The 22020-nt window shown below is 44.8% G+C and overlaps 1 protein-coding gene across 1 annotated transcript in view; it reads left to right on the top strand.

Annotated features, from left to right (window-relative positions):
- LOC142193631 (transient receptor potential cation channel subfamily V member 3-like) overlaps window positions 1–22020 on the top strand; it is a 45545-nt gene that overhangs the window by 11723 nt on the left and 11802 nt on the right. Inside the window, exons 2-8 of the mRNA XM_075262619.1 lie at window positions 7930–8007; window positions 13230–13378; window positions 14360–14536; window positions 15066–15206; window positions 16797–17077; window positions 17186–17362; window positions 20203–20362. Coding sequence (XP_075118720.1) covers window positions 7930–8007; window positions 13230–13378; window positions 14360–14536; window positions 15066–15206; window positions 16797–17077; window positions 17186–17362; window positions 20203–20362 — 1163 coding nt within the window. The remainder of the gene's footprint in view (window positions 1–7929; window positions 8008–13229; window positions 13379–14359; window positions 14537–15065; window positions 15207–16796; window positions 17078–17185; window positions 17363–20202; window positions 20363–22020) is intronic.

Below are 22020 nucleotides of genomic sequence, written 5' to 3'. Positions count from 1 at the left end.
AAGTCTTCCAACAGGGTAGAGTTTTGCATGCCTTTGCTTCTACCCACTGTTTTTGCTGCTTAGCTTCCCTCCACATCTACACTGCTTTCACCCCTAAACATCACCCCAGTTTATGCCTTTGTTTCTACCCTGTTTTTTTTGTTGAATTAGCTTCCCTCCACATCTATACTGCTTTAGCCCCTAAACATCACCCCAGTTTATGCCTTTGCTTCTACCCTTTTTTTTTTTGTTGAATTAGCTTCCCTCCACATCTACACTGCTTTAGCCCCTAAACATCACCCCAGTTTATGCCTTTGCTTCTACCCAGGTTTTTTGTTGATTTAGCTTCCCTCTACATCTACACTGCTTTAGCCCCTAGACATCACCCCTGTCCATGTGGGGTCGGTGGCCTCGTCATCCACCAACTCCTCTTCCAATTGCGCACTGCCCCCTTACTGCAAACCGCACATGACCACAGCTTGCCTTGATGGCAACTGTGTCTCATGATCCCCACTTAGGTCCAGACAAGTCGGTGGCGGGTCCAAAACCCCAAAATTGGAAGGAAATGGCAGATGCTGCAGTATTTCTAACACCTGTTCCTGGTGCTCGGGCCTGGTCTGTGTTGTACCCTGCACCCTGCTTAACGCAGCTGCCATATCCGAAGTTGTGCTGAGCGCATGCTAATGTTTCGTGTCCAGTGCAATGGATGGGATGGGATTTCACATAAGTCTGCCACCCATGGCCACTCATGGTTGAGCAACTGAGGGAGTTGACTTTGACGAACCCGAGGGTTTTGGAGTTGGAACTACATCAAAGGTCTGTGCTGCTCACACACTCTGCTCAACACATGATATGTTTAGTGCCAGCAGTGTGGAGACGACGCACAACAGCCGTTGTTCCAGCAGGTACAGGCGTTGTAGGAGTGCATAGAGGTTAGCAGCGGCAACTATAGACTTTAAAAACTATCCGCACAAGCGCCACACTTTCACCAGTAGCTCAGGAACATTGGGGTACCTTTTTCAAAAGATTAGCAGCAATGAGTTAAAAACGTGGCCCAGGCATGGAATATGTTGCAGGCTGCCAAGCTACAGAGCCAATCCCAGGTTACGGCCATTATCACACATGACAACATGCCTGGGCCCAGGTGCAGTGGCAAAAACCACATTGCCGTCTCATCGAGGATGGCATGACTCACTTTGTAGGCAGTGTGCTGTCTGGCCCTCAAGCTGATGAGCTTCAGCACGGCCCGCTGACGTCTCCCCACACCAGTGTTGCAGCGTTTCCAGCTCGTAGCTGGGGTCAATTTAACAGCGGAGGAGGGTGGTGTTTCAGCCCTCCTCCCAGGAATGTTGTGTGGGGAGACAAGTCAGGCCACCACATTTTGCGACCCGGTCCACGCCTCAACTACATTCAACCACTGTGCCCAAATTGAAAGGTAGCGTCCCTGTCCGCATGCACTTGTCCATTCGTAACTGGTCACATGGAACTTTAGGGCTAAGCGCTGAATTTAGGGACCGCCTCATGTTTGGGGGAAAGTGCTGGTGTGGACGGCACAGTGCGGTGGCGCAGTAGACACTCTGCCCAAAAAGGGCAGAGTGTCCCCCAGCCGGGATTCCAACATCTCCTGGGCCAGATTTCTTGAGATGAGGCCGTTGAAGCCTTGGGCATGTGGGTGGGTTGCGCTGTACTTTAGCATGAAATGAAAGGCTTGGGAGATGGGGAGTTGCTGGGAAGAGGCGCATGATGGCGCGGGCAAAAGGAGAAATGGCAGGAAAAGGTGAGGATAAGGGTGAACTCCCCAAAGTGTCAGAGGCAGATGTGGAGGTGTCCTGGCTCCTGGTCTGGACTGCAGCGCCAGCCCTGTCAACAGTGGAAGAGGCAGTGGCCGCCAGGCCAAACGACGATTATCCTGCGCTTGCTCTCACCCACTGAGCCCAGGGCTTGCCTTCCAAATGATGGCACCCGCAAGAGGTGGTGAGATTCCTCTCCGCAGATCTCCAAACCATCTTGGACTTGCAAATTGCACTAAATTTGTCATGTAACTGACATGTATATGATGAGTCTATCCATTGTCTGTTCATTTTGGTGAAAGTCAGCCTGTCAGCTGACAGACAGCTGTGCTTGTCAGTGATGATGCCACCGGCTGCTTGTACCCCCAGTTTTTGCTGCTTAGCTTGCCTCCACATCCACACTGCTTTTGCCCCTACACATCACCCCTATCCATGCCTGTGCCTCTAGCCATAAGTCTGCCACCCATGGAAACTCATGGTGCAGAAAGTGAGGGAGCTGACTCTGAGGAACCCTTGGGTTTTGTAGATGGTACTCCATCAAAGGTCTCTGCTGCTCACACACCCTGCTGAACATACGGTATCTAGGGTTAGAGCGTGTGGTGACCTCGCACAACAGTAGGTGCTTCAGGCAGATGTAGGCCTTGCTGGAGTGTATTGCGGCTAGCTCCAGGTACTGTAGACTTGGGAAAGTGGGTGTCCAAGTGCCGCACTTTCACCCTTAGCTCAGCTAATTTGGGGTATGTTTTTAAAAATCATTGCACCACTACATTGAACACGTGGGCCAGGCATGGAACGTGTTGGAGGCTGGCAAGCTCCAGAGCCCTCCAACAAGACAAAAAAGCCTGGCCCCAGGGGCAGCGGGGATAAACAAATTGCCATCTCATCCAGGATGGCATCCCTGACCTCAGAGGCAGTGTGCTGTCCGTCTCCCAAGCTGATGAGCTTCAGCCCAGCCTGCTGACGTCTCCCCACACCAGTGTTGCAGCGTTTTCAGCTCGTAGCTGGGGTCAATCTAACAGCGGAGGAGGAGGAGGGTGGTGTTTCAGCCCTCCTCCCAGGAATGTTTTGTGGGGAGACAAGTCAGGAAAATTCTTGAAACGGGAGAGTTTTGCATCTTTGCCCTTGCTGCCTATGGACATCCCTTTGCCTCTAGCCACCATTTTCCCTGCTTTGCTTGCCTCCACATCCACACTGCTTTTGCCCCTAGACATCACCCCAGTCCATGCCTTAGCTTGTACCCCCAGTTTTTCCTGCTTAGCTTGCCTCCACATCCACACTGCTTTTGCCCCTAGACATCACCCCAGTCCATGCCTTAGCTTGTACCCCCAGTTTTTCCTGCTTAGCTTGCCTCCACATCCACACTGCTTTTGCCCCTAGACATCACCCCAGTCCATGCCTTAGCTTGTACCCCCAGTTTTTCCTGCTTAGCTTGCCTCCACATCCACACTGCTTTTGCCCCTAGACATCACCCCAGTCCATGCCTTAGCTTGTACCCCCAGTTTTTCCTGCTTAGCTTGCCTCCACATCCACGCTGCTTTTGCCCCTAGACATCACCCCTATCCATGCCTCTGCCCCTAGCCATAACTCTGCCACCCCTGGAAACTCATGGTGCAGAAACTTTGGGAGCTGACTTTGAGGAACCCTTGGGTTTTGTAGATGGAACTCCATCAAAGGTCTGTGCAGCTCACACACCCTGCTCAAGATATGGTATTGTAGGGTTTCAGCGTGTGTGAATGACGGACAACAGCCTGTGTTTGGACAGATGTAGACCTTGCTAGAGTGTTTTTAGGCTAGCAGCGACTCCTGTGCACTTGCAAAAGTGGGCGCACAAGCGCCGCATTTTCAACAGTAGCTTCGGTACATTTGGGTATGTTTTTAAAAAACTTTGCACCACTAGGTTAGACGTGGGCCAAACATGGAACGTGTTGGAGGCTGGCAAGCTCCAGAGCCGCTACCAGGTTCCAGCCATTATCACAGGCGTAAAAATGCCAGGCCCCAGGTGTAGCAGGGAAAAAAAAATGCCATCTCAGCCAGGATGGCATCCCTGACCTCGGAGGCACTGTGCTGTCTGTCCCCCAAGCTGATGAGCTTCAGCACCGCCTGCTGACGTCTCCCCACACCAGTGTTTTAGCGTTTGCCGCTAGTAGCTGTGGTGGAGGTTGCAGCGTCGTAGGGTTTCAGTCTACTCCTGCCATGAATTTTGGCCTGGGAGAGGAGATAGGCCACCCCAGTTTGCACCCAGGGAACAGACTCCACCACATTCACCCTGCCTGTCATTAAAGATAAGCACTGCAGCATCCCTGACCACAGGCGCTTGTCCAAGTGTCGGTGGTCAAGTGGACCTTGCAGCAAAGCGCGGAACTAAGGGCCCACCTGATGTTGAGTGACACGTGCTGGTGCAAGGCGGGGACGCCACACCGGGAGAAGTTGAGACGGCTAGGGACGGCATAGTGAGGTGCCACAGTTGCCATCAGGTCCGGGAAGGCGGGAGTTTCAACAAGCCGGAACGCCAACCTCTCCTGGGCCAGCAGTTTAGCGATGTTGGCGTTCTAGGCTTGCGTGGGTGGGTGGTTAGCGGTGTATTTCTGCCGGCGCTCCAATGTCTGAGAGATGGTGGGTTGTTGTAAAGAAGCGCCTGATGGTGCCTTTGATGGTGCAGGAGAAGGAGATAAGACAGAAACAGGGGAGGATGAGGGAGAAGTCAACAAAGTGGCGGAGGCAGATGAAGTGATGTCCTGGCTCGTCCTCTGGAGTGCATCGCCAGCACTGTGAGCAGAGGCAGTGGCATGAACGGCGGGCGACGTTTGTCCTGCCGTTGCTGCCTGCCACTGATTCCATTGCTTGGATTCCAAATGACAGTGCATTGAAGTGGTGGACAGGTTGCTCTTCTCAGGGCCCCTACTCGATTTCGAGAGGCAAATTGTGTAGACGACACTATATCTGTCCTCGGCGCATTCCTTGAAAAAACTCTACACCTTCAAGAAACGTGCCCTCGATGGGGGAGTTTTTCTGGGCTGGGTACAAAAGGGAACATCTTCGGACATTCCGTGTCTGGCCTGGCTTCGGCAAAGCAGCTGACCTCTGCCTCTGGACATGTCTCTGCCTCTAGCTACCCTTTTTGGTGCTGCACCTGCCTCAACATCCACACTACTTTCCCAGCTTGACATCCGCCTTGTCCAGGTGGGGTCGGTGTCCTCGTCGTCCACCACCTCCTCTTCCAACTCCTGTCTCGCCTCCTCCTCCTGCACAATGTGCATGTCAACTGGCTGCCCTGACAGCAACTGCGTCTCATCGTCGTCGATGAGGGTGGGTTGCTGGTCATCCGCCACCAAATCGACCGGAGATGGAATGGAGGAGACTCTAGTGTTTGAGCATCTGGACACAGATACTCGTCTGTTAGGTCCGTGGAATCGCGAAATGGAGGGGCAGGTTGCGGTACAGTCAAAGGAAGGGAGAACAGCTCTGGGGAGCAGGGACAGTTGGGGTTATTGTTCTGGGAAGATTGGGAATTTTGGGTGGAAGGAGGACAAGACTGTTGGGTAAGAGGAGGTAGAGGCTGCCTGGCTGGTGGACAATGTGCTTTAAGCGTTATCCGACAGCCATTGCAAGACCTGTTCCTGGTTCTCGGGCCTACTAATCTTTGTACCATTCAGCCTAGTTAATGTGGAACTTTTGTGCAAAGCGCAGAACTTAGGGCCCGCCTGATGTTAAGGGACACACGCTGGTACAAGGCTCAACTCACCCTAAGTGCCAAAAACACTGCTGGTGCAAGGCTCTACTCATGCCAAGGGCCTCAATCTCTGCTGGTAGCTCAGCTTAAGGTCCTGTAACTTTGTTTGGAAGGGCTCATGTTAAGGGCTAGAAAAGTGAATTTTGGAAGGTCTTACCACATCACACACACACACACACACACACACACACACACTCAAAATGACAGTTAAGGGTGAGGGCTTTTGGAATTCCCATTGCCTATTCCATTTGTGGTTGTCATGGGGAACGTGATTTAAAGGGGTGGTTGTTACTGTTTGTTGAGCTTAAATTGGGGTTTGTGTCCATCCATTTGGGGAGTAAAGAAGGTTTCCAGGTATTTTCTCACTTTGATAGAGGTTTTTTGAATGTGTAAAGTGTGTAGTTGTTAGGCTGTGATGTTGGGGTAATAGAGGGTCTTTGGGGTGTTAGATGCCCCCAGACATGCTTCCCCTGCTGTCCCAGTGTCATTCCAGAGGTGTTGGCATCATTTCCTGGGGTGTCATAGTGGACTTGGTGACCCTCCAGACACGAATTTGGGTTTCCCCCTTAACGAGTATCTGTTCCCCATAGACTATAATGGGGTTCGAAACCCGTTCGAACACACGAACATTGAGCGGCTGTTCGAATCGAATTTCGAACCTCGAACATTTTAGTGTTCGCTCATCTCTAGTAAGAAACAGTAATTTTTTATGTTTTTATTCCCCAGGGTCTCCGATTATTTTACTCTGGGGTCTGAAAAGACCCCAGAGTATAATAATTGTTTATGGGTGTCCACTATGGGGTATAATACTGTGTGCAGGGGAAACTATTGGGGATGATACTGTGTGCAGGGGCCACTATGGGGTACAATACTGTGTGCAGGAGCCACTATGGGGGATAATACTGTGTGCAGGGGCCACTATGGGGGATAATACTGTGTGCAGGGGCCACTATGGGGGATAATACTGTGTGCAGGGGCCACTATGGGGGATAATACTGCGTGCAGGGGCCACTAAGGGACATAATACTGTGTGCGGGGGCCACTAAGGGACATAATAGAGTGCGGAGGAGGGGGGCGGTCGAGGTCTTCGACGTCGGTGTCGGTTGGAGGGGGGGCCCATGTCGAAAGTTCGCCACGGGGCCCCCGCCATTCCTAGTTACGCCACTGGCTGCCTGGTTACCAGGTTGGAAAATGACCAATCAGAATACAGTACAAGTGCAGTGAGATCTAAAAAATAAAAAAAAAATTACATCCACATACTGCATAAAAAATACGGTGCATAGTGCATAGTACAGTAAATTTTTAACCCACAGCATGTCAATTTATTATTATTATTATTATTGTTTATTTATATAGCACCATTATTTCCATGGTGCTTTACATTTGGGGGTGCTGCGGCCTAAGCTGTAGTATGGAAATGTAAAGGTTGAAATCCAAACCAGCCCACCTCAGAATAGCGGAAGAAAGCCACATCAAAAGTCAGCTAATTTACTGTTCATTACTTTGTATCCACCCAGTGTGACCTTAGCCGAGGGACAGCGATACACTTTGGATTTTGGATGGCTGCCATACTGCCATCGGATTGATGATGGAATTGCTCACACAAATGATCCTGCCATCAACAACTAAACTGCCTTTGTAAAAAATACAAAGTTTATACAAGATGGCTGATGATCGCCTTCTTATGCAAAACTCTGTATTTTCCGCTGGACAGATAGGTGGATGTTTGTTGGCCAAAATCGCCATATTAGATATTTTGGCGGCTGAAAATCGAATGTGTGCGGCCAGCTATAATAAGCACCAGGAATAATGTGGAGACCTTTTCTCATTTGCCAAGGGACAGACTCTCTGTTTTTGCAGTAATGATCTTGGGAAACATATTAAAATAAAAAGTAGTTATTTCTATTTGACGTAAAGTATTGTCTGCCAGTAGCGAATACTTTGAAAATCTCATAAACTAGGATTTCACATCCTTCTCCCCTATAGAGTGACCCTAAAAGCCTTAGATTTCAGCAAGCAAAGTAGAAGAATCTGAGACTTTATAACATTTTATAGACCTGAATGTATTTTACTACACCACAATATTTCCTCAACAAAAAATGTAGGAGTCATATAAAAATCTTATGATCTGATGTCAAGTAAAATATAGGTAATATTCCCCTATAAACTATATTCTGTATTATTTTTTCAGAGTCTAAGGCCAGGGCCACTGAGGATGAACAAACTGTAGAATTTTCTGTAAGGATTTTCGCCACAGCAAATGTCACTTGAAATTTAATATTTTTTGCTGCGGCTCCCCTGTAGGTATCTCTACAAATAAGCGACCGCAGACTTCATCCTTTGTATCATTATTTCATAGCTCTTCAGATGATTATTATTATGTCCAGATCCATTATATATTCTGATGCATAAACTCTTTGTTTCTCATAGTGACAATGGCAAATGTGGTGATGCGGATTCCCCCACAGAGGATGTGACCGCCTGCCTGCTGAAGCTACACAACAACAAGTAACGTCTTTTTATGTATTGGTGACATCTAAAGTTGGTTAAAGTTATGGTTCAACCTGAAAAAGAGTCAGAAAATTCGTATTTTAAGGGGTTGTCTGGTATAGCAATAAAATCTGAATACAATGCCCATGCCTTTACAATGCATCAGGTCTGCCTTCTTTTGCAAAATAGGTTGTTGTTAGAGATGAGCGAACAGTGTTCTATCGAACACATGTTCGATCGGATATCAGGGTGTTCGCTATGTTCGAATCGAATCGAACACCGCGTGGTAAAGTGCGCCAAAATTCGATTCCCCTCCCACCTTCCCTGGCGCCTTTTTTGCACCAATAACAGCGCAGGGGAGGTGGGACAGGAACTACGACACCGGGGGCATTGAAAAAAATTGGAAAAAGTCATTGGCTGCCGAAATCAGGTGACCTCCATTTTAGACGAATAGTGGATTTCAAATCCGGGTCATATGAGAATGTGAACTTTGTGACTATGAGACAGGGATAGCTGTACAGGCAGGGATAGCTAGGGATAACCTTTATTTAGGGGGGAATGTTATTAAAAATAACTTTTTGGGGCTCTATCGGGTGTGTAATTGTGATTTTTGTGAGATAAACTTTTTCCCATAGGGATGCATTGGCCAGCGCTGATTGGCCGAATTCCGTACTCTGGCCAATCAGTGCTGGCCAATGCATTCTATTAGCTTGATGAAGCAGAGTGTGCACAAGGGTTCAAGCGCACCCTCGGCTCTGATGTAGCAGAGCCGAGGCTGCACAAGGGTTCAAGCGCACCCTCGGCTCTGATGTAGGAGAGCCGAGGGTGCACTTGAACCCTTGTGCACCCTCAGCTCTGCTACATCAGAGCCGAGGGTGCGCTTGAACCCTTGTGCACACTCTGCTTCATCAAGCTAATAGAATGCATTGGCCAGCGCTGATTGGCCAATGTATTCTATTAGCCTGATGAAGTAGAGCTGAATGTGTGTGCTAAGCACACACATTCAGCTCTACTTCATCGGGCTAATAGAATGCATTGGCCAGCGCTGATTGGCCAGAGTACGGAACTCGACCAATCAGCGCTGGCTCTGCTGGAGGAGGCGGAGTCTAAGATCGCTCCACACCAGTCTCCATTCAGGTCCGACCTTAGACTCCGCCTCCTCCGGCAGAGCCAGCGCTGATTGGCCGAAGGCTGGCCAATGCATTCCTATGGGAATGCAGAGACTTAGCAGTGCTGAGTCAGTTTTGCTCAACTACACATCTGATGCACACTCGGCACTGCTACATCAGATGTAGCAATCTGATGTAGCAGAGCCGAGGGTGCACTAGAACCCCTGTGCAAACTCAGTTCACGCTAATAGAATGCATTGGCCAGCGCTGATTGGCCAATGCATTCTATTAGCCCGATGAAGTAGAGCTGAATGTGTGTGCTAAGCACACACATTCAGCACTGCTTCATCACGCCAATACAATGCATTAGCCAGTGCTGATTGGCCAGAGTACGGAATTCGGCCAATCAGCGCTGGCTCTGCTGGAGGAGGCGGAGTCTAAGGTCGGACCTGAATGGAGACTGGTGTGGAGCGATCTTAGACTCCGCCTCCTCCAGCAGAGCCAGCGCTGATTGGCCGAATTCCGTACTCTGGCCAATCAGCACTGGCTAATGCATTGTATTGGCGTGATGAAGCAGTGCTGAATGTGTGTGCTTAGCACACACATTCAGCTCTACTTCATCGGGCTAATAGAATGCATTGGCCAGCGCTGATTGGCCGAATTCCGTACTCTGGCCAAACAGCACTGGCTAATGCATTGTATTGGCGTGATGAAGCAGTGCTGAATGTGTGTGCTTAGCCAATACACGCCAATACAATGCATTAGCCAGTGCTGATTGGCCAGAGTACGGAATTCGGCCAATCAGCGCTGGCCAATGCATTCTATTAGCCCGATGAAGTAGAGCTGAATGTGTGTGCTAAGCACACACATTCAGCACTGCTTCATCACGCCAATACAATGCATTAGCCAGTGCTGATTGGCCAGAGTACGGAATTCGGCCAATCAGCGCTGGCTCTGCTGGAGGAGGCGGAGTCTAAGGTCGGACCTGAATGGAGACTGGTGTGGAGCGATCTTAGACTCCGCCTCCTCCAGCAGAGCCAGCGCTGATTGGCCGAATTCCGTACTCTGGCCAATCAGCACTGGCTAATGCATTGTATTGGCGTGATGAAGCAGTGCTGAATGTGTGTGCTTAGCACACACATTCAGCTCTACTTCATCGGGCTAATAGAATGCATTGGCCAGCGCTGATTGGCCGAATTCCGTACTCTGGCCAATCAGCACTGGCTAATGCATTGTATTGGCGTGATGAAGCAGTGCTGAATGAGTGTGCTTAGCACACACATTCAGCTCTACTTCATCGGGCTAATAGAATGCATTGGCCAATCAGCGCTGGCCAATGCATTCTATTAGCGTGAACTGAGTTTGCACAGGGGTTCTAGTGCACCCTCGGCTCTGCTACATCAGATTGCTACATCTGATGTAGCAGTGCCGAGTGTGCATCAGATGTGTAGTTGAGCAAAACTGACTCAGCACTGCTAAGTCTCTGCATTCGCATAGGAATGCATTGGCCAGCCTTCGGCCAATCAGCGCTGGCTCTGCCGGAGGAGGCGGAGTCTAAGGTCGGACCTGAATGGAGACTGGTGTGGAGCGATCTTAGACTCCGCCTCCTCCAGCAGAGCCAGCGCTGATTGGTCGAGTTCCGTACTCTGGCCAATCAGCACTGGCCAATGCATTTCTATGGGGAAAAGTTAGCTTGCGAAAATCGCAAACTGACAGGGATTTCCATGAAATAAAGTGACTTTTATGCCCCCAGACATGCTTCCCCTGCTGTCCCAGTGTCATTCCAGGGTGTTGGTATCATTTCCTGGGGTGTCATAGTGGACTTGGTGACCCTCCAGACACGAATTTGGGTTTCCTCCTTAACGAGTTTATGTTCCCCATAGACTATAATGGGGTTCGAAACCCATTCGAACACTCGAACAGTGAGCGGCTGTTCGAATCGAATTTCGAACCTCGAACATTTTAGTGTTCGCTCATCTCTAGTTGTTGTCATTTATGACTGTCCTGTTAAGATAAGATAAGATAATCCTTTAATACTCCCACCATGGGGAAATTCAGTGTTACAGAAGCATAGATAAAACAATATACAAATAGAAAAGCTTGAAGGTATAGACATTGCAGAGACAGTAGGTACAGATTAAAAAAAAAAAAGGTAGTAGAAGGGATATCACAATTTAGAGATCTTTCAGTTCTCTGTATTCAATGATCTTCTTCTTCTTCTTCTTCTTAGCTCGGTGTTGGTTTCACAACCTAACCGCTATGGGGAAGAAAGACTTCTGATAGCGCTCCTTCTCACACTTAGCGCGAAGCAGTCAGTCACTGACAGTACTGCCCATTGCTATCATGGTCTCATGCAGGGGGTAGGGGTTATTCTCCAGCTTGGAACCCAACATGGAGAGTATCCTTCTGTCACCCACCACTTGCACTGGGTCCAGGGGGCTCTGTGCAGGTGGAGTATGTGAAGTGGGTGCCGCGATCAGGGGTTAGTTCACTTTGCTCACTCACTCTTGCACTCAACCTTCACGCAGGCCTCAAATTGAGTGTATATTTTCAGTTATTGAGTATGAATTTTCAGTTTCTTGTAAAGTACAGCTTCTGGCTTGTGCTTAGCTACTCCCCCTGCCAGGGTGCCTTCCTCTTGCTATTCCCTGAGGTGGTACTGAGACAATTCATCAGCACCTGGGAAAGGTGGGTCTCTCTAAGGTTAACTCTGGTTACAACCCCTCTCTCTTAGTTCAATGTAAGCCTACAGTGAGAAAGTTGTTAAGTCATAAATTTGGCCTGGTCTTATTACTTCAAAGAGCTTACTGCCAGACTGGGTCATAAATCAGCAGGGACTCTGATCTTGTGCTCACAGGAAGGAACATCTTCACCCCTTTATTCTTTGTACTGTTTCAAATTAAATTATTAAAGAAGTTGTCCAGCAGGAATATTTTTGGACATAGAGCTCAGAATGGGTTTAACAATAAAAGAAGCAATATAAAACTAAATTTCCTCTTTGAAATACTTCCTGGACCCTCTAAACACATAGGGAATACTGCTGTTAAAAATCTCAGTGTGTATCCTCCTCGCTGTAGCACGGCTTCTTGCTGTTGCAAGCTTTGTACAGATAATCAGAGCTATGAGATGATGAACCAATCAACAGCTGAGGAGGGATATTTAAAGTCTGTTCTAAACTTCTCAGGTGCCTGCTATTACTGAATTGTTACTAGTTAGGCTCCAGTGCTCTGAATACATCTGTGGTTTGTGGTTTTTCTGACCTTGGCTTGTTTACTGGATATTTGTTGGTTTACTTGTTTGATTGTTGACTCTCAGGTTGGCCTCGGCTTGGATATGTTTGTTCCTGGAGTGATAACCTGGGTCCAAATACAGCTCAACACTAACCAACTTTGCAATGGGCTCTGGTGAAGATATTTGGATTCTATCTCTCAGCACTGTGTGAGATTTCGCTAGCTCTGTATCTGTGTTCTCTGGTACCTGCCAGTTTTTGCATTTTTGGAAATTACTCCTGTGACAATTTCATAACAGCTGCTTAGACAACACATCTTACTCTTCATTCACATCTGAGCTCAGTATTCTGTTTGAGGAATCTGTATGGGGTTCCCCTAAACGGAATACCGAACGCAACTGCAAGCGCTGTGCAGTGAAAGCACATGGACCCCATAGACTATAATGGGCTTGCCGCGCGCTTCCCGCATGAATCATGTGGGAACGAAAATAGATTGCGAACTACTTTCCTGTCCGCATGATCCCTGCGGAGATCTGGTGGCAAGCTCACGGACCCCATTATAGTCTCTATGGGGTCCGTGTACTTTCACTGGCACACCGCTTGCAGTTGCGTTCGGTATTCTGTTTGGGGAGGGGGTCCTCATGTGGACTCCCCCGGACAGAATACCAACGCAGATGTGAATGAGGCCTTACTGTGATGGGTCGCTACAACAGCCAATGATTAGCTGTGTGGCTACTTACTATGTTAACAGGGATTTGGAAGTAGAGACTGGCAGAAAATTGTTGGAAAAGAACCCTTGAAAAGCTTTTTAAACTGAGCCCTTTTTCATATTTTTTCTTTTACTGGACAACTCCGTTATGATTGTACATATTGTCCTAAAAGCAATTTTTTAAATGTTACAGCAAAGCTGCATTTGACTTAATACAAGAAACACGAAACCAGAATAAATTCATACACAAGGCTGTTAAGGAAGGAGACATACTGTCATTAAACAGACTACTCAATGAAATCGAAGGATTGTCTTATTTTTTTACAGACATGTGTGCTCAAGGTAATACAATTATAATGTACACCATTTTTTTCCTGCACTAACTTTGACCTTCTAGGTTCTGATGATCAATCTAAGTTTGGAATCTTCTCTCTAGCCTTCATCATTCTTGAGCGACAAGTGCAGTTAGTTTTGGTGTCTGATGTGCCATTTAAGCTCTGTAATGTTAAGTGGGCAGTGTCAGACAGGGGGTGTGACTCAGAAGTCCAATCAGAGGCAGCCAGTGTCAGAGCTCAGAATCACACCCCCTTGTCTGCTCCTGCCTGACACCGCCCCCCGGACAGTACAGAGACTAAATAGCATATCAGGCACCAAAACTAACAGCATTGATTGCTCGGGAATGGTGGGGGCTAGAGACGAAATTCCAACTGTGCCAAAATATTTTAAATATGTTAAAGGTAGAAATAAGGTGAAGAATGGAAATGTTTTAATAAAAAACTAAACACAAGAATACAGGAGGCACAATTTATAATGATACAATGTCAGAAAATATTACACTGAAAAAGTAGTTGAAGCTTGGATCAAACTTCCAGCAGATGTGCTTGAGAAATCTATAGTAAGTGAATTTTCACAATTTTCACACGCACATGTCTATCCTAAGATGAGATGGAAATAATATAGGGCAGATTAGATGGGTTGTGTGGCCTGTTTCTGTTCATCTTCTATGTTTCTATCTGTGACTATTCTATATAATGGAATTGCTTTATCTGTATTCGTTTTGTGCTTACTTTTCTTCAAGCTTTTTTTTATTATATTGAGCAGAGATTTTGGTGGCTTCAGAACTTTTTACTAGTTTTCCATAGCGTTACGGTCTCAAGTTCCAGAGGTTTCAATTATCAATGGAAGCGCTGAAACAAACGTATTTACTAACTTGAGGAGGTTCTGCAGCCTAGTGGGGAATATTTTTACATTCAGGGAAAAAACACGATTACCTACAGAACATATACACCCACAGATAAAATAATATACTTTGTTACCTTTCAGATTTTCTTATGTACAGACTGACATCAAAAGACACTGGAAAGACCTGCCTGATGAAAGCGCTACTCAATATAAATGGGAAGACTCCGGAGATAGTGCGTATTATCCTATCATTCACGGAGAAACATGGTTTCCTGGACAGATTTATCAACGCTGCATATACAGAGGAGAATTACAAAGGTAATACATTTAATAGATTTATTTATTCTTAGTTGTTTCATGAATACATAGTTTTAAAGGGTTATACCGGGATATTGATGATCTTTCCATAGGATAGGTCATAGTTGTGAGATCAAGGGGGGGTCCAGCGCCTCCATTCATCAGATTTTCGAAGCATCTGACGTCACATTGACCAGTCACATGGCCTGTGATGATTTAGAAAAATTTGACAGGAGACCAAGGGCACATTTCTTAAGTGCGAGGTATTAGCAACACAACTCCCTTCCCATTTATATTAAGACCGTAGTCATGATACCCCAAATTGTTACCACTTCCAATGGGAAATGGTGAAATTCAACCTGAGCTTTGCCCTTTCCCGATTTCTACTGGATAGAGGTCTAGCACATATCATACCTGTTACATAGGCTTCAGTAATTGCCATCATATACATATACATGTATAGCATTAGGATGCAATATTTGGTAGAATTATCATATTTATATAAATTAAATGTATTTATATTTTACACATTCTATACCTTGTCCTCTAGGTCAAACTGCTTTACACATAGCTATCGAAAGACGACAAAATAAAATTGTCAAGTATCTTCTTGATAAAGGCGCTAAAGTGAATGTACGTGCACAGGGTCTGTTCTTTAGCCCAAAGAGCAGAAGTTATGGATTTTATTTTGGTAAGTATAGAACGCACATGGTCATTAATTTAATCGCTACCAATTTTATTAGATCAGAATTTTATATATTTACAGAGATACCGGGGTGAACACTCACATCAAAGTGCTACCAAATGTGACAGATGTGTTGTTGCTCCTCTCCAATGTTACAGTATAGCTTGTGAACGACTGCTGAAATGTAAAAAAAATACAACATGCGCAGTATATTCGCCCCTCTACTTTTATATATACAAGACCTGACCGCCTCACCGAGGAATCAAAATATCCTCTACTCAGCCTAGGCTATGACCCAATAATGGGTTCCAAGTCTCCAGTATAAGACAGTCCCATTTGGAACTGTCTTCAGAGCTTATCACGTCTCACTGGCTTCTATATTTTACGGATTGGCAAAAATTTACTATTAGATCTGACTTGTAATATGTCCTGCGTGTACAATGATAACGGAAAAGTCACACAGTTGACCCATAAAATCACTTTTCCCAAACAGACCCAAGGGAACTCTACTCCACACTGGGAAATTTTTGGATCAATCAAGAGCAAAATAAAATATGATCTTAAGTATAAGGAAACTTTTATACATTTATTAAATCAATACTGCAGGTGCAGAAAACAAACTTTGCAATATACTTCACTATAGAAAAGCTCCCACTTCTTTAAGTATTACTCCTATCTTTACTTCTTATCTAAGTGATTTTGTGCCATACACATAGCAGATCAGTTTACAGAGGGTTAAACAGAGATATGAGGCCATTCATAGCATTAAATCCTGGTAATCCAGCTTTGTTGTGAAAAAGGAACTGTCTCTCTATAGTGAAGATTAGAGATGAGCGAACACTATTCAAACTCCCTTTTCAAATAGCACGCACCCATAGGAATGAATGGATGCAGCCGGCACGCAGGGGGTTAAGCGGCCGGCAACCAGCAAAGTCAGCGTGCCGGCCGCTTCCATTCATTCCTATGGGTGTGTGCTATTCGAAACGGCCGTTTCGAATAGTGTTCGCTCATCTCTAGTGCAGATATCTTTCTGTTTAAAGAGCTCTCTTCTCCTCCCCTTCCCCTCCCCAGAGAGTTCTATTATACAGATTTGATCAGTGGCAGAAGAAGACAAATAAGTGAAGAAACATGCACTTTTCTTATATAAAATGTATTACAGTTTGTTATTTTCATCTAAACTATGGATTTATGAAAAAAAGATGAGATTTTAGTTACGCTTTAATGGAACACCTTACATTTCTCCTTAAGGCTAAGGTCCCATATTGCGGAAATGCAGCTTTTTTTTTGTGCAGATTTTGCTGCGATTTTTTTTTAGCTAAAACCAAGAATGGGTACAAGAGGAAAGGGAAATATAAGGGAATAACTTATACCTCTACCTTCTGCTCAATCCACTCCTGACTTTGGCTCAAAAAACACAGGAAACCTGCAACATAAAAAGTTGCGTTTCTGCAACGTGTGATCTTAGCCTAAAAGGGTTATCCAGTTTTTAAAAACTGATGTCCTATCCATGAGACAGAACATCAGTATGTTTCTGTAATGTTCTCCATGAGTTTCTGAGTATAAGCTTTTCAGAATAACCATACTTTGAAATTTTAGGTGAAACTCCCTTAGCTCTTGCTGCGTGTACCAACCAGCCAGACGTGGTGAAACTGCTCATGGAAAACAGCGAGACCAACATCACCATCCAGGACTCTTTTGGAAATACCGTGCTCCATGCACTTGTTACTGTAACAGAGAAGGATAAGCCTCACAACATGTTCATAATAGATATTTATGATCAGATCATACGCAGCTGTAAGAATAAGTTTTTAGAAGGTATTACAAACAATGAAGGCCTCACACCAATGCAACTAGCAGCCAAGAAAGGTAAACTGGAGGTAAGAATTACAGTCTCATCCTACAAATAAAACCGACTAAAAATACGGTATAACCTATCTCCCACATACCGCATATAGTAACAGCTCTGTATTCTCTTTCTTATCCAGATGCTAAAATATATTCTGAGTAGAGAAATAAAAGATGAGGAAAATAAAATCTTGTCTCGGAAGCTCACAGACTGGGCTTATGGACCTGTGTCCTCCTCCGTGTATGACTTGAAAGATGTGGATACTTCTTCAGAAAACTCAATACTGGAAATGCTGGTCTACAATACGCGCATTGAAGTAAGTGTGCAGAAAGGAAAATGGGATAACTATATATTAAAGACAATGGCACAAGTTTACTATTGTGGTTATCAATAGACATTGGTAGAAACATGGCCCATCTTTGGAACATCTTTGTGGTGCATCTAATTTGGGCTAAAAAATTTTGATGTGCTAGACATGTGGGTGTAGACTCTCAGAAAAAGGATGTGGCTTAAAGAGGACCGTTCATGTCCTTATAAAATTGCATTTTTGTATACTGCTAGAAAGCAGACAGTGCGCTGAATTGAGTGCATTGTGCTGCTGTGGTGGTGGCGATATCGATGACATTACGCCCACCACTGCCTCGACATTACCATAATATAGCCTTGTACTGTCAGCGAGGGCGTTCCTTACCACCCAGCAATGACGCTGGGCTATGAGGATAACCATTTAGGCACCAATGTCTCCAGCCCCAAGGCACATACTGGTATATAAAAACACTGTCTGCTTTCTAGCGGTATATAAAACCACACTTTCATGAGGACATGAAAGGTCCTCTATAGATGTTACATGTTAAGCCAAAAATGCAACAAATTTGTGTCAAGAAATTCTGGATTACAGTAAGTCAGCTAAAAGATAGTATAAACTTCGACTAGGGAGTCTAAAGATACATCAGATTTAGCATCGGCCACTGTGATAAATCTGGTGTATTTTCACACTATCTGCATACGTTTACACTGTCTAACTGTTAGCAAATCTGGAAAAAATGTCAGTCGTTATTGAAGTTAGCTATAAATACAAACATGTCCAACTTTAATTTTCTACAAATGTTGTTAAGGGATCCAGTTTCTCTCTACACAAATCCAAAAAATAAAATAAAATTAGAACACGTGAGCAGATCTTTCAATAAGTAGCAACCCATACCACAAGCACTGGGTGGCCACACATACTGTAGATAAGTATAACATATACATCTTTGTGCAAAGTATCACATTTTTTCAAAGTTGCTTATCTCACGTCACATATCCCAGGATAGGTTGAACCAAGACGAAAAGTAAAGTAGGATATATCTGTATACAACAGACCTGGAGAAATGGTGGAGGGTGTAGAGTATATGTACCGTATATACTCGAGTATAAGCCGAATTTTTCAGCCCAGATTTTGTGCTGAAAAAGCCCCCCTTGGCTTATACTCGAGTCAGCAAAAAAATAAAAAAAAAGTATATATTTTTTTTTCTTCTTGGGGGGAAGGGGGGGGGGGGAGTCTATGACCAGCCACAATATTAATGTACAAAATCTCCCATAAAATAGTGCAACAAAAAAAAAGATTAAAAAAAAATAAAAGTTCTAAATCCCTCCTTTCCCTAGAATACATACAAAAGTAGAAGATTACAGTGAAACACATACACATTAGGTATCCCTGTGTCTGACAGTGCCCGGTCTACTGAATATAGGGGATCTGCAGTGCTCCTGTTCCGTCGGGAAGGGGTTAATAGGAGCACTGCAGATACCCTATATTCAGCAAGACTGAATTCTAAGTGGAGGAAGAATAACCAGTCCTCAATCTCAGGGAAGGGGCAGACAGACAACCAAAACACCCCCTCCCCTTCCCCAGCACCTACTGCACCCAAAAACTCCGACCATTTTAATTTTTGAAAATTTCCAGTAGCTGCTGCATTTTCCCCCCTCAGCTTATACTCGAGTCAATAAGTTTTCCCAGTTTTTCGTGGTAAAATTAGGGGCCTCGGCTTATATTCAGGTCGGCTTATACTCGACTATATACGGTAATCAATGGGGCAGATTTACCAATACTGTCTAAAAGTAAGACAGCACAAACTTAGACTTGACAGTCTTAAACTACACCAGATTTATCACAGTGATTGATGCAAATGATAAATCTGGTTTGCATTGTTTGACTGACTAGTAAAATTTGGGCTCAAACTAATCCAACTAACAGATAGTATAAACTTATTATACCATCTGTTAGTTGGATTAGTTTGAGCCCAAATTTTACTTCAAACTTCTGTTAGAGTGGGTTCACACCTGCGCCCGATCTCCACTTTCATGTTTCCGTCTTCTGCCCGAGAAACTGAACAGGAGACGGAAATCGGCAGTCAGTTTTCAAACCCATTCATTTCAATGGGTTTGCAAAGTGTCCGCCCGTGAGCGCCTTCTGCCTTTCCACAGCGAAACCGTTTTTTTTTAACCGGACACAAAGTCGGACATATACGACTTTGTGTCAGGTTAAAAAAAAACTGGTTTCACCGCGGAGACCAGAAGACGCTCATGGGCGCTGGCTGTCGGGTTTCCGTCTTCTGTTGGCAGAAGATGGAAACCCACAAAGCGGAGACGGGGGCACAGGTGTGAACCTAACAGATTTTTTTTAAAAACTAGATGGGACACAATACATCACATATTGGAACATTTTACTCCAAAGACTAGTCATAAACATATAGGGGGTGCAGCAGTAGCAGTCACTACTGAGTTCCAGAATTGGGGGCCCCATAACACATAAAATATACTACTATTTGAAATGGTACAGGGTATTGAGGGGGCACAAAACAGGGCGCAAGAGCTTCAAGCTATACTTCTAGTCATAACCATAATAGTAAATCTACCATAGATCTCTGCTTGCTGTAAGTAAATGAGAACAATCTTGTTTATATCCAGAAGCCAAAATCGTGTACACAGCCGATACTTTCCATAGATGAGAGTTAGGAACAGTGTATTTGTCTATGTTAGAGCATCTTAGGCCTCGCTGGTGCCGTGTCCTCTGGTTAACATAATATGCTTTACAAAATGGAGAATAACTAGAATAGTCTGAATTATTAGAAATATTCTGTATATATTGACCCATAAAACAGTCTTCTTCTTTCCTAGAATCGTCATGATCTGTTGTCTTTAGAGCCTCTCCATACTCTTCTTCAGATGAAATGGAAAAAGTTTGCAAGAAACACATTTTTAATGTCTTTCCTTTTTTACTTTGCCTTTAATATTATTTTTACTCTTTTGTACTATCGACCACGTGGAGGTGAGGTAAGTGCGACTTTAACCAACAGGTTATGTATAATGCAGAAATCTACTATGTGTACTATGTAAAACTGACAAACTCTTAGTTAGGGGAATTATAGGGCGTCATGCACATGACTGTGTGCACAGTCAGTGCTAGCCTTGTTTTTCGTTAGCTAGAACAATGATCCATTCATATCTATGGCGCCATATACACATATAATTTTTTTTTTTTTTGCAAAATCTGCTTCTAAATCCTTGAGAGTTTTTTTCTGCCTGTCATTCATTTTTATGGGAGTTTCAGATGGAATTTGCCTGAAGATGGGGCAGGATGCTTCTTTTTTCTGTTAGCTGAGAAAATATCTGCCATTGCCTCGCATAGAAATGGATGGAAGCAGATATCAGGCACTTTTTGAAGCAGATTTTAAGGAAGAATCTGCTTCAAAATCAGCTCCAAAAAATTTCATGTGAACATACCCTAAAAATAGGATGTTCTGCCTGGTACTTTTTCTTTATTTTGCAGCTCCACTTGCGATAACAGCTGGCCAGACACACAGTTATACATTATCATGGAAGGAGGCTGCCATTGATGTAGTATGTAATGTACACAGCCCTATAATGCTGTAATATCCACACTGCACATAAAAATCTATAGGTGATCGTGTAATACATGGAGGTGTTGAGTCTTTACAGAAAGCTGCTCTTTGACAAAGGGAGGACAAAAAAGCAATTGGCCAACAACTGGCCAACAAGATTTAGGCAGATTCTGTCTAAGTCCGGGGCCCCACGGGCCAGAAACGCCGCGTTTCTGCCGCAGCCAAATAGTTTTACAGTACTTGCAAAGTGGATGGGATTCATGCGAATCCCATGCCCACTTTGCGGAAAAAATCGCAGTGCGGACATGATGTGATTTCCAAAACAGTTTTGAAAATCGCAGCATGTCAATTATATACAGTCCTATGAAAAAGTTTGGGCACCCCTATTAATCTTAATCATTTTTAGTTCTAAATATTTTGGTATTTGCAACAGCCATTTCAGTTTGATATATCTAATAACTGATGGACACAGTAATATTTCAGGATTGAAATGAGGTTTATTGTACTAACAGAAAATGTGCAATATGCATTAAACCAAAATTTGACAGGTGCAAAAGTATGGGCACCTCAACAGAAAAGTGACATTAATATTTAGTAGATCCTCCTTTTGCAAAGATAACAGCCTCTAGTCGCTTCCTGTAGCTTTTAATCAGTTCCTGGATCCTGGATAAAGGTATTTTGGACAAACAATTCAAGTTCAGTTAAGTTAGATGGTTGCCGAGCATGGACAGCCCGCTTCAAATCATCCCACAGATGTTCAATGATATTCAGGTCTGGGGACTGGGATGGCCATTCCAGAACATTGTAATTGTTCCTCTGCATGAATGCGTGAGTTGATTTGGAGCAGTGTTTTGGATCATTGTCTTGCTGAAATATCCATCCCCGGCGTAACTTCAACTTCGTCACTGATTCTTGAACATTATTCTCAAGAATCTGCTGATACTGAGTGGAATCCATGCGACCCTCAACTTTAACAAGATTCCCGGTGCTGGCATTGGCTACACAGCCCCAAAGCATGATGGAACCTCCACCAAATTTTATAGTGGGTAGCAAGTGTTTTTCTTGGAATGCTGTTTCTTTTTGGACGCCATGC

This window comes from Leptodactylus fuscus, chromosome 2, assembly GCF_031893055.1.
Source record: "Leptodactylus fuscus isolate aLepFus1 chromosome 2, aLepFus1.hap2, whole genome shotgun sequence".
In the NCBI taxonomy this organism is placed as follows: domain Eukaryota; kingdom Metazoa; phylum Chordata; class Amphibia; order Anura; family Leptodactylidae; genus Leptodactylus; species Leptodactylus fuscus.
The sequence above is the reverse complement of the archived record's forward strand: the minus strand, read 5'-3'. Positions and strand labels throughout refer to the sequence as shown.